The 13,561-nt window shown below is 38.7% G+C and overlaps 1 protein-coding gene across 5 annotated transcripts in view; it reads right to left on the bottom strand.

Annotated features, from left to right (window-relative positions):
- Positions 1-4,431: 4,431 nt before the first annotated feature.
- The window catches only part of ARHGAP29 (Rho GTPase activating protein 29), a 75,861-nt gene continuing 66,731 nt past the window's right edge, over positions 4,432-13,561 (bottom strand). For all 5 annotated transcript variants that reach the window (XM_077952829.1, XM_077952822.1, XM_077952827.1 and 2 more), the window contains 4 exons: positions 11,565-11,797; positions 9,678-10,005; positions 9,438-9,546; positions 4,432-6,600 (listed from right to left, as the gene is read on the bottom strand). In XM_077952829.1, coding sequence (XP_077808955.1) covers positions 5,717-6,600; positions 9,438-9,546; positions 9,678-10,005; positions 11,565-11,797 — 1,554 coding nt within the window. In that variant the 3' untranslated portion in view covers positions 4,432-5,716. The remainder of the gene's footprint in view (positions 6,601-9,437; positions 9,547-9,677; positions 10,006-11,564; positions 11,798-13,561) is intronic.

Genomic DNA, 13,561 nt, shown 5'->3' with positions numbered 1-13,561 from the left:
CCCTCACAGACACTCCCAGGAACAATACTTTGTAACCTTCAATCTAATCAAGCTGACAGTATTAACCATCACACCTGCCTAAGTAAAGATTAAATGAGATGATCACCACACCGCATATTTGTTGTTGTTATTTTTAAAAAAAGTGAATGGAGGGCCAGGTGCGGTGACTCACACCTGTAATCCCAACACTTTGGGAGGCCGAGGCAGGTGGACCACTCAAAGTGAGTAGTTCGAGACCAACCTGGCCAACATGGTGAAACCTTGTCTCTACTAAAAATGCAAAAATTAATGGGTGTGGTGGCGTGCACCTGTAATCCCAGGTACTCGGGAGGCTGAGGCAAGAGAATCGCTTGGACCAGGAAGGCAGAGGTTGCAGTGAGCCGAGATCGCGCTACTGCACTCCAGCCTGGGTGACACAGCAAGACTATGTGTCAAGAACAAAAAACAAAAAACAAACAAAAAAAGTGAATGAAGGGAAAAGTAGATTAAGTTTTCAATGTAACATTGTTCATAGCAGGAAGAAAACCTGAAAGCAACCTAAATGCCCATCAACAGTGGGAATAATAATACATTGCAGGATAAATACCCAGTAAAATACTTTAGTGTTTTAAAAAAGGAAAAATAAACTATAGTTACAATTGTACAGGTAGCTTTGTTTGTTTTAAAGCCAAGGAAGGATTAACATAAAACTCAAGATAGTGGGTACACCTGCTGTGAGAAGAGACAGGCATGTGATCAGGAAAGGGCATTCTGGTGGTTCCTTAACATCCTGATAAGGGTGTTAGGGGCAAATGGGAATTCATTTTATAATCATTCTTTAAATGATACATGTATATATACACACTGCTGCATTTATGATCCAGTTTTAAAACAAAAAAAAATCATTTAAAACTCTCATTGAATCTCAATCATGAGACTTATGTATCTATACTTGGAGATGGAGAATACGTAGACCTTGGTTCCCCGTCCTAGTCTCCTGTGTTGAATCACAACACATTCTAGTGATTTTTTTGGCAATTACTAGATGAACTCTTACAACTTTGATTAAAATAATTGATACAGAAAATTTCTGATTTTGCTAGCAGATCTCTAAAAGCAAATTTTTGGTATAAAATGATCTACAGAGAATTTGGCAGATGGCAACTATTGTATGTCAGGTCTATGTCTACAACTGTAAATAAGATTTTGCCATTCTTATAGTCAGGCTGTGTTATAGTCATCCTGATTTTTAATTTTTTTTTTTTGAGATGGAGTCTCACTCAGCCTGTCACCCAGGCTGGAGTGCAGTGGCGTGATCTCGGCTCACTGCAACCTCCACCTCCCAAGTTCAAGCAATTCTTCTGCCTCAGCCTCCTGAGTAGCTGGGATTACAGGCACACACCACTACGCCCAGCTAATTTTTGTACTTTTAGTAGAGACGGGCTTTCACCATGTTGGTCAGGCTGGTCTCGAACTCCTGACCTTGTGATCCACCCACATTGGCCTCCCAAAGTGCTGGGATTACAGGCGTGAACCACTACGCCCGGCCTGATTTTTAAATTTCAGTGCTGTATTCACTTATCAATGAGCAATGCCTCATTGGTAATGGTCACTGTTCATCTCGTTTCCAATCCTGTCAACACTATAAAAGGACAACTTACAACATCCTGTAACGAATGGGCAAGAACCGTATCCAGAAACCTGAGACATGTTTTCATGTCATGTACAGTTTTTTGTTAATTAAGGCTGAAGATTAACTCAAATAAAGCTTGTAACTCAGAAGTTTAATCTATTAGTTGTTTAATCTGTTTTCTGAACTGCATGCTTATTTTATGTATGCAGAGTAGATTGGCTGAGTGTGAGGACACTTAATACAGTAGTAGGATGCCAACCAAGGCAGAAGCCATGGACTCACCATTTGACAGTCAACATAGTAACTGGTTCAGTCAAGAATTGTCAATAGACTCAACTAGTCTGTGACAATTCGATGAGAAACAGGACATTTACAATCTTTAAGAATCTCCTCACAAAGTACTTCCTAATTCTAATTTTACAATGGAGAAACCTGGTATATACCATCTGAACCAGGTGACTAAAATTAATAGCATCAGGTATAAGACAAATTGACATTGTGTGCATCCTGGCATGACACATTTGAGTATACAGCATCATTTCTGTAGTACTGGACAAAAATGTCTATCCTAAATCTTATGAGTTTTAACTAATGATAAACCAAAACTGAGGAACTTTCTACAAACTGGTCAATACTCCTCAAGTGTCAAGGTCAAAGACAAGTCTGAAAAGCTGTTCCGGACTGAATGAAACAAGAGATAGGACAACTAAAAGCACTATGTGGTCCTGGATTGGGATGCTGGAACACAGGAACATTACTGAGGCAATCAGAATCAGGAGATTGAATGTGGCCTGTGGATTAGGTATCATTATGATGTCAATGTCAATATCCTAAGTTTGATGGTGGTACTATGGTTATGTAGGAATGCCCTTGTCTTAAGGAAATACACATTAGATAGAGGTAATAATGCAAAACATATTTTGGCTGGGATTACATTGAATCTACAAATGTAAATTAACATCTCTACATGACTGAAGCTTCTAATTTGTGTACATTATGGAGTGCTACATTTATTTAGGATCTCCTTAAATGCTTCCTGACATGGTCTAACATTTTCTCCATGAAGATCTTGTACATCTTTTGTGAGACTTATTCTTAGGTATTTTGTATTTTTAAATGATATTGAAGAGATCTTTCTAAAAACTTTTATTTCTGTTAGTTGTTGATATCCAGGAATACAACTGACTTACATACTGATTGTGAATGTAGCAACTTTGCTAACTCCTAGATGTTAACTGAATAGTCTACATATATAATCATATCAACACATCACCATAATTTCCTACCTGTAGGAAAGAAAAACCTACAGAATTCCATAGACTGTAAGTTATTTAACAATATACAATGGTTGGCATTTAAAGAGGTGTTTCCAGTTGTATAAATACTGTAAGTAACATAACGATAGCTAGGAATAGTGTAGCCATAGTACCATCTTTAAATCACCCAAATAACAGACGTACAATTCTATCTGCTTATGAGTTCACTAGGCAACAAGTCTCAGGGATCATATAGTCTTTGTCTCTGTATCAAAACAAATACACTGCCTAAGGTACACTAAAAGTAGTTTAACATACTGTACTCATAAATTCTAATTAAGTTCTCTGTAGGTAAAACTTGGCTAGGGAAGTTATGATCAACCCTTCAGAAATGACTTCTCAGAACCTTGGACAATACACCTCCCACAAGGCTTCCTGGTGTTCTGGCAGCACTAACAGGGCTCCCGCTGTTGCCCCTTCCCTTTGCTCACATATCTTTCCATGTGGCATAAAACAACTTCTGGATAAATGATTTCCACCACATTATTAGCTAGCACAACACACTGCACACTGTGGACACTCTAGAAATAGCAACCTCGTCTCAAGAGATACTTGCCTCAGAGCCCCAGGAAACTAGAAAGCATCTAGAGGCTTAAGGCTCTAAGCTGGACAAAATGCCAGGGAACCCTAAAGGCAGAAAGGACCCAAAAGTGAAATTCTCATTTTTGAGCTGTGAGGGAAAACAGAGAAGTGAGTTTATTACAGGATATAACCTTTGGGTTGTCTCCATATATTAAAAGAAAACTGAAGAAGTTTAAAAGTACATTTTCTAAGTTTTAGTATAGGATGATGATAATGCTCTGGAGATGAATAGGTGCTCATGGTTGCAAAACAATGAGAATATACTTAATGCCACTGAACTATATGCTGAAAAGTGGTTCAAACAATATACTTAAAAATGGTAAATGTTACGTGTATTTTACCACAATAAAAAATTTTTAAAGTTGCATTTTCTGTTGTTAAAAACTACCAGATATCATTTAGTAATCATAGTCATTAAGAGCACTAACCATCAAAATCTGACCGCCCTATGTTTGAGATTTGACTCCACCTGTGGAACACAGAAGCAAGTCATTTAACTAAGCCTTAGTTTCCTTACCTGTAACACAGAAAAAATAACATGATTACCCACCCATTACAGGTTGCTCTGGACTTGAAATGAAATAATCCATGTAGCAACTTGGCAAAGTTCCTGGCACACAGAGAAGGCTCAATACACATTGGCTCTAATTTTCTTTTTAGGTATTCACAGCAATATGATTCTTTTATATTTTGTACAATGAGGACTAAAAACAAGGCTTCAGGAAAAAAAAGGGCTGGTTATTGCTCCCTAGACCTTCACATCACATAGAACTATAAAACAAGTTTCCATAAAACTCATTCCACATTGTAGTCAAGGGATGTATGATCCCAGGTGTTGACTTCTAAGCCAATGGTTAATAACCTTAAACTCCCATACTGTAATAGGCAACAATTGAAAAGAAGCCACGAGAACTTGAAATAATTTAACAAGTTGATATATATATATATATTATCAAGTATAACAGTCATACAAAAACATTTAGTAGAAATATAATTCACACATACAAAAACAGTCTACTTATTTTTTGTCCCTTTTATATCCTATTTTAGACAAAATGATAAAACCCAGAAAATAACAGGAATGTACTAGTCCTAAAAACTGGACATTTTATAAATGAAACAGATCCAATCACCTATACCTTCTCTCAAATTCCAAATAATGAGGCTTACTGACCTGTACTCTCAGAATCAACTTAAATAAATTTTAGCTTGATTTGGATGGAATATACACTTTCAATGGTTGACAATCCAGGTAGAACAAGTACATAAAATGATTCATAAGTCAAAACATTTCATACAAAAGGAATGGTTTTAACCCAGACAAATCAAGAGGAAATGCACTGAATTTAAAAACTTCTGACACATGCATTTTTTGGACCATTTATAAAATACCAAAAAGTTCAGAACTGCTGAATAACAAAAGTTTATATAAAATAAAGCCAAGGGGTGAAAAAACTACCAAATGTATTAAAACCATCTAATGCCAAATACAACATAACTGAACTATATAATTTAGAAACATGTTTAAGTGCATTTTCTTTATACAATGTAATTGACTATCACATGTAAAAACTGGCAATTAATTAAAATGCAATTAAATACAGATTTGCAAGCCTTCTGGCCATTATGTAAACATTTAAAAATTAAGTGAATTGCCAAATGAAAAATAAGAGCTTACATATGTATCTTTAAAAAGCACAAATGTAAAAGATGCAGTATAAAGTTATGTGAAAAAACATATTCATACCAACAAAATCTTTTTAGGCACTTGCATTCAGAAACATTCCTTTTATAAATAAGCACTTATAATAGTTTCACTCCAAAAAATAAACCTGATTTTCCCAAATTGCACCTATTAGTTGAGAACTATTATCATATATTAGGGATGCATTCAAATGGACCATTTGGTGGGAAAAGTCAACTGAACTTTAAAAAATATGAATCCACCTATCTTATTCACAACTTCAAAAATACAGAATTTAAAGATAATTCCAGTGAGGCACATATGTGACCCTATCAAAACATTCTACCATTCAGTATTACCAACAGAGGATAATACGATACAACAACAAAAGGCAAAACCCATGATTTGGCAGTCCTATACAAAAGGGGCCCTGTCAAAACACTCTTTCACAAAATAAGCACAATACCACAAAATAACACAACAACAATAACAACAACAAAAAACCCCTGAAATTTGACAACCCTACACAAATTGTGGAATTTCATCTTCGAGGTCTTCAAACTGTTGCATTCGTTTTAGCTTTGGTCTCTGACATGTTGGATTCACATCAGGCAAGCCAAGCTCCTCAGAGTCTTCTTTAGGTTGACCAGTTGCCTGCCCAGGACAAGCTGATGCTTTGTCTGGGTCCGGCCTTGACTTCACCATGAGACCCTGGGGATCGTGAGCTGTGCCAGGAGGCACTGCTGCTGAGGGTGAAGCTGGCTTCTCCTCATTCCCCCTGATACTGATGGCGGGAGCATGTGGTTTATAAAATGTTGTCCAATGTTGAGGCTGCAGTGTTCTGGGTGCTCTGACAGGAGCGAGAGGGTAGGAATCCGAAGACCGTCTCTCAGACGCCTCTCTCACTGACCTGACTGGCTCTGTGTATGGCTTACTGGGCTGAGTGGCATTGACAGAATGGTCCCCACTAATCTGGAGGCTTGTTGTCACTCCTTTTTCCTGGAGTGCAATGGGCACGATCATTGTAGTCTTGGCAGTTAGACTGTTTTGTTCATACTGTTTGTCCTGAATTTTTTGTAGAGTTTGCTGGTCAAAGCCATTAAATTTGGAACAAACAGTAGTAGCAGTGTCTTTTCTATTAACTCCTTCAAAGGCAGGATTCTTGCAAAACTTGTCTAAATTTACATTTCCCATATTTCTACCATTTCTCTCCTTAGGAGGGCTTGCAAGAAGTAGTCTATCTATAGGCAAACTTACAGGTCTAATCTTGGTCCTTGGAGTATGCCTCTCCACACAGTTTGTTGATGACCTATCAGATTTCAGAGAAAGTGGCTTAGGGGTTTTACCATCTTCTGTCTTTTGGGATGCTGATTCAACCTCCTGGTCTAGAAGCAACTGTGCTTTGTCTGAAAATGAAAGCAATCTATTTAAGTTCACGGCACATGGTTAATAAGAAAGTCTGAATGAGTTAGAGATGAACACTGTATCAAGACAATACAAGTCTTACATATTTTTTCTAAAGTAATATTCTCAGTTATCTATGCAGAGGAGTTAAACATTTGCACAGTATTAAAGGTGTATATTGAATTTAAAAGTTCAAATTTTTTACTCATTTAAATCAATATGAACAGCTACAAAATACCAAAAAACACTTGCTGAGTAACTTCCTTTTAAGTGCTGTGCATGAACAAGTACTTTCTGGGTCAAAAGATTATCACAATGTCAATAGGTAGACATGGGAAAATTAACCTCAGAAAAGTGACACTAATTTACACACCAACCAGATGTAACTGTGCCCTGAATCCCAAGGATTTTGCCAACTCACTCAATCTGCTTTTCAGTTACACTCAACCCAGGGAGAACATATCATATTAGATTACTTAGAGCTCTCCTTATCTGATTAACTAATAAAGCATAACATCCATTCTGTCAAATGAAGGCTGAATGCTTTTAAGTTAAAAAATGCCATTTTCCCCATCTGCTCCCAGATTTTCTTTCTTCTACAGTCTGAACTCACAGTCCATGTTTTCTCACTTAAAAGCCTCAGTTCCTGCATCTATCCTAAAAAATTCCAATTCCAGGAATGTTCCAGCCCTCCATTCTCCTGCTTTTCTGTTCACTGCCGAAACACATCCACCAACTCCGTGCCTCAACGCCATCCTGACTTTGAGCTGCAGCTGGCCCCAAGCACAGCATGCAATCCTGTCCCTGCCACCCAGTCCTTCACCCACATCTTTTAGGCAGTGGTTTGCAGACAGGTACCCACCAGAGTAACTTTTTGGTCGTCATATCATCTGACCTTCTTCTACACCTGGGACTGCTGGCCTCTCTTCCCTGGGTTCCAAGGCTCTTTTTTTTGTTTTGTTTCACTTTTGTTTTTTGAGACAGAGTCTCACTCTGTCACCCAGGCTGGAGTACAGTGGCGTTATCTTGGTTCACTGCAACCTCCGCCTCCTGGGTTCAGGTGATTCTCTTGCCTCACCCTCCTGAATAGCTGAGATTACAGGTGCCTGCCACCATGTCCAGATAATTTTTGTATTTTTAATAGAGACAGGGTTTCACCATGTTGGCCAGGCTGGTCCTGAACTCCTGACTTCAAGATCCGCACACTCCGGCCTCCCAAAGTGTTGGAATTATAGGTGTGAGCCACCACACCCGGGCCAAAGCTCTTTTGATTTGCTTTCCCGGGTCCTCCACACATTTATAGAGCATTCTAAAGGACCTGGTTCCTTGCAATTGGACTGTAAGCACCAATGTATATTCTTAAATTTCTGAGGGAAAAACTTAGAGCATAATGGAGAAGAGTACAGACTCTGAAGCACAGTTGCCTGGGTCCTGGCTCAGCCCTGCCTGCCACTTCTGCACTGGGCTAGGCAATCACTGTCTAGCCACTGCCAGTGGCTATGTGTCTTCATCTGTGAAAAAAGACTCCTATGTGTATCTATGTTGCTGTGTGATCTAAATGATCTACTAGGAAAAGTGCTTAAAATTATGTTGTATGTAATAAACACTGGAAAGTGACATTTATTATTATTACTGTTCCTAAGAGCTTCATGGGATAGTGAAAAAGGTTAGGTTTAGCAATCAGAACTGGGTTCAAATGTATTAGGAGCACAATCTTTGGCATTACTTAGTCTCTTTCAGATGGTTGGTTATGGGCTGAATGAGGATAATGCTCTTTATAGCACAGAACTATGATGACGATCAAATAGAATCAAAACAAATAAGCACAGTGCTTAGCACAGAACCTGGTAAATGTTAGTTCCTTTCCTTTTTTTTTTTTTTTTGAGACAGAATTTCACTTGTCACATTCTCAGCTCACTGCAACCTCTGCCTCTAGGGTTCAAGTGATTCTCCTGCTTCAGCCTCCTGAGTAGCTGGGATTACAGGTGCCCGTCACCATGCCTGGCTATTTTTTGTATTTTTAGTAGGGATGGGGTTTCACCATGTTGGCCAAGCTGGTCTCAAACTCCTGACCTTAGGTGATCCGCCCGCCTTGGCCTCCCAAAGTGCTGGGATTACAGGTGTGAACCACCATGTCCATCACTCCTTTCCTTTTTAGACCCTATGCTCACTGATACTTGATTACACATTAAATTTAACATATATGGCTGCAATGTAAAAACTTGGAATTTAGCTATAACAATGTAGAAATGACAATACAAATGGAAGCGTTTCCACCAGCTTAACAACTAGCAATGACAGCAACTAATATTATAAAGAGAAAATAAGTGAATAAAATGACTGTAGTCCAGGAAATAAAAAATACATACACATCTCTGTGTTTAATGGGTTAAATGTAGGCCACAGGTAAAAAGCATGTCAAAAAAAAAGGAGGACTCTAAATTTTTTTAAGAGTCTAGTTTGACTCCATATGAACAGTTAGTTCAATGCACTGAATTATGGAACCAGAAGATACTAATGAATATCACATTGCTCAACACATTTCTACCTTGATTTTAGCTGATGGCAAAATGCAGAAACGAAAACAAAATTCGGAAGGAACACAAAAAACATTATGACCTCCAAGATGTCCTTATTACAAGAAAGACTTTTATGAAGAATGACATTCATTTAAATGCAAGGTACACTAAAAGGCAACTTTCTCAATGGCTAGTCAAGATTTGTTAACTAATAAAACTTCATTCTCTGGCTTCCCTCATCACCCCTCACCTTGACTTTAATCATGGTTCTACTGGCAGTTTTAAGTCAGCAAACTTTTTTTTTTAACATGGCTACTCACCACTGAGACATGCATCCCATTTTTCTAACGCATTTTGCTTGCGTTCTGACTCCTCAAATGATGTAGCTCGTTCAAAAATTTTGCTTTCACTCTCTGAAGTATGGATATCCTGTTGATGGAAGATAATTTTTAAAATGGAAGAAGTAAAATACAACCTCAAAATAAAGAGTTCAAAGATTTTTAACTTATTAACATAAACATTACAAAGTTCTAATATAATTCCATAAAGGTCAAACTCACTTCCTTTGAAGGAAAAAATAGTGACTTCATGGAACGTTCAGGGTCTCTTTCTTCTGGTGATAACAGAGGCTTTGGAAAACAGCCTTGATCAACCTGAGGTGAAAAAACACCTGTGCTACACATGACATCTTGCGGCTGTAGGGCCCCATCGAAGATCTTCTGTGAGTGAGTAATGAGGAACTCCACCAAGCGTGCTTGGTTTGAATACTCGGCAAGGGAGGAGATGGTGATAGGAGCAGTTGTGGGCCTTGGCCTGATGAGACTTGGTCCAAATATCACCCCCAAGTTTTTGGAGTTCATCTTGTTTTCTTCTGCATGATCTACTACCCTGCAAAGTAGAACACATAAAGTTGCATAAGATTTGCCTATTAGAGTTCCTTGACTGTAGTTTACTATGGAATAGAGAGGGTGGAGGAAAAATGAGCTGCATAAGAATACTAGGGGGAAAAAGTCTAGGAAAAGGTTATATTTATTTGATTAAAATATTGACCACATGCCAAATAGAGTTTCACAGTTTCACAGTATTGAAATAAATTTCAAGTAGAAGGAAGTACTACAGTTTTACCAGCAGAAAGAAAAAATACCCCTAAAAACTGCTCCCATCTCAGTATATGGTATATCCTCCCAAGTCCTTATACTGGGAACCTAAACATCATTGTCAGTTCTCTCACTACCCATCTCCAATCTTCAAGTCTAGATGATTCTCCCTTCTGAAGATCTCAGTTCCAACACCATCCCCACTCCTCTGGCCTCACTTGAAGCTCTTACCACCTTTTATTTCTATGATTATTCAAGGAGATCTGAATTGTAATAAAGGCCTCCTCTTCAACCTAGTTTCCATATTGCTGCCAAAATATCTAAAAGACAAATCTGAGCCTGTCAAATCCCTAGCTCAAAATTCTTTAGTGCGTACCGAAGCAAGATGGTCAGTGCACCTACCAGGCACGCAAAACTTTATCAGGCCTCTAGCTGGCTCAGTTTCTGCTACTGCTTGCTGTATTGCAGCCTAACCAATTCACTTGTATTTCTCAGATGCACAGTGTGCTCTTGTGTCTCTATGTCTGTGACTTTGTGCCTGGAATGCTCTTCTGTGTAATTTTGCCCACCAAGATACTACTTGGTTCTGTAAGTCTGATTCAAGGGCTATCTCCTCTGATTTATGCCCTGACCACACAATCTTCCTCTGCATGCTGTACATAGCTGTTAGAACAATGATGCTGTATTCTGCTTGTCTGCAGATCTGTCCCTGCAGCTGATGAGACCAACAGATGGCTGAAGCCCTGTGTTTTCATCCTTGTTTAGCCAGCCAGAGCCTGGCACACAGGAGGCATCTGAGGGAACCATGTTGGCTGCAAGTACATATATCTTCAATGTCTCCCCTTCCCTTGCACAGATTGGAGATGAAATGTTCATTTTAAAAGTAACACTGCAGCAATATGAACACACTTAACACTTAAGAATGGCTAAGAAGTGCCAGGTGTGATGGCTCACACCTGTAATCCCAGCACTTTGGAAGACTGAGGTGGGCAGATCATGAGGTCAGGAATTTGAGACTAGCCTGGCCAGTATGTTGAAACCCTGCCTCTACTAAAAATACAAAAATTAGCTGGGCATGGTGGCGTGCACCTGTACTCCCAGCTACTCGGGAGGCTGAGGCAGAAGAATCGCTTGAACCCAGGAGGCGGAGGTTGCAGTGAGCCAAGATCTTGCCACTGCACTCCAGCCTGGGCGACAGAGCAAGACTCTGTCTCCCCCCCCCCCCAAAAAAAAAGAATGGCTAAGAAAGTAAATTTTGTTATGTAGATTTGGATTTTATCACAATTAAAATCAAAACAAAACAAAATCAATTGCCCATTAATGAATGTTCTAGTTATATAAAATTCTTACCGCTTTAGATGTACTATAAGGAAATGAAGACTGTTAAAATTTGATGCTGGCAATTGTCTTAGAAGGTCTTTGATTTTTAGAAGAATTCGGTTTATTTCTATACACATATTTGGCCATTTTTTGTCTTCAAGACTATCCTTTTTTGCCTCTTGCTCTTCATTTACATGTTGGATCTCTTTTGCAAGGTCTATAAATTCCTTGTACAATCGAAATAAAATAAATGGTTCTGGGAGCTAAAGAAATAAAATTACATTGGGGTGAGTACTCTTTTTTTCTGTTAATAATCAACTATTACTAACAGTTTCAGAACGATTTAGGATGTCCCTTTACATTAAGAAGATTTAAAGTCAATCCACATTTAGTAATGTAAATGTTTGCTACAGATGTGGTCTATAAAGTAAACCTAGAATCATCATCATAAATTGTATCTGTATTAAAAATGACTTAACTGATAATCAGTAAAACTAAACCTAAAGCTGCATGATGGAATTTTACAAGTCTGATATATATCCTATACCAATTACATTCATGACTCCCCCAAAGTTAGTATGATCTTCAACTGTTTTATTGAAATAAAACCCAGGATAATGCATAAAATAAGTCAAATTAATTAAAAAGGCAAATAAACTGAATTTTCTTGATATGAGAGAAACAGCAAGAAAACATTGTCAACATTTTATTTATCTAATTTTTTAACACACCTTGAATTGTCATAAATAGGTCAAAAGAAAAAGTACCTTCTCAAACTAACAAAGGGCATGCCATTTTGATCTGCCCGGTGTCATACCGAATTTCAATGTTTCCACTTGCTCTGTGATGAAACACAGGGTACCTCTAACTACTACCTGATGTTCTATTTTATCAGTGCTGAGGTAGGTGCCCCTTTCTCTGGTTTCCTCTGCTGGTCCTAGAGAGGGGCAGCCTTGAAATCAATTTCTACCCACACTACTCTGGGATCTGAAGGAAGTCACTTAACACCTCTTGTAGCTGCAGATTTCCTACACAGTAAATGAGTAGCATTAAGGCTACTCTCTAACATTGTTTTAAGAATGGAACATGCTTTCTCACAAGAAAGTCTCCATCACATAGTATTCCTGAGACAGAATGAGAGCTGATAGTATTGGACCCTATTCATTTCCTCTCCTTGCCTGGCTAGAAGAGATAAAGGACGATTCATTACGAGATTTATAGTCATTCAACGCTACTTGGCCTCCATTTTTCAGCTAAGAGTCCTGTAAAATGTGATTAAAGATATGCCAGTAGTTTCCTGGGCTAACATGGTAGATTCAACAATTATACCCAATTTCTTTCCCTGCAATCCCACTAAAATACAGTAAGCCCACAGGAGTGCGAGAATAGGAGAGGAGACGAAAGCATGACTTCATAAGCTGAAGAGTTGAAGAGCAAATGAACAAGTACTGACTTAGCAGCTCTGAGAAAGCTGAAATCTCAAACTGTGAACCAACATGACTGACAGAATCCTAAGGAGACTCAGGGACTGTCAGCATTAGGTCTTCTGAAACTGCTGGAGCGTGGGCTATCTGAGATGGCTAAGATCTGTAGATCCCTGTTGCCACTTGACTCTTCTGAGCAGCCTCTTCCCGAGAAGTCTCAAGATTTCTTCTCCAGGCAGTATAAAACAAAGAGTCTCTGGATGGGCAATATCAAACACAAAGGACAGATGGGCAACTATCTGAAAATGGGGATTTAGTGGCTACACATGCTGTTCTAAACATAGAGATCCTGAGACCTTCTTAGCCTGCTTGGCTCTTACAGGACTGGCACCACACTCTAGGCAAGAAAAGACTCTTCTCTGGGGTATCAGACTCCCCCATGAACAGAAACCTATAGCGATAGAGGCATCAAGTGTTTCCCAAACAGTCCACCTACATCACCCTACAATAAAGCTCAAAGTCTTCAAAGACTTCATGTGTTCAGGAGCTTCGAAAGAGATTCAATTTTCAACTCTTTCATTTTAAGCAGACAACCACGGAGAC

This window comes from Macaca mulatta, chromosome 1, assembly GCF_049350105.2.
Source record: "Macaca mulatta isolate MMU2019108-1 chromosome 1, T2T-MMU8v2.0, whole genome shotgun sequence".
Classification (NCBI taxonomy): domain Eukaryota; kingdom Metazoa; phylum Chordata; class Mammalia; order Primates; family Cercopithecidae; genus Macaca; species Macaca mulatta.
The sequence above is the reverse complement of the archived record's forward strand: the minus strand, read 5'-3'. Positions and strand labels throughout refer to the sequence as shown.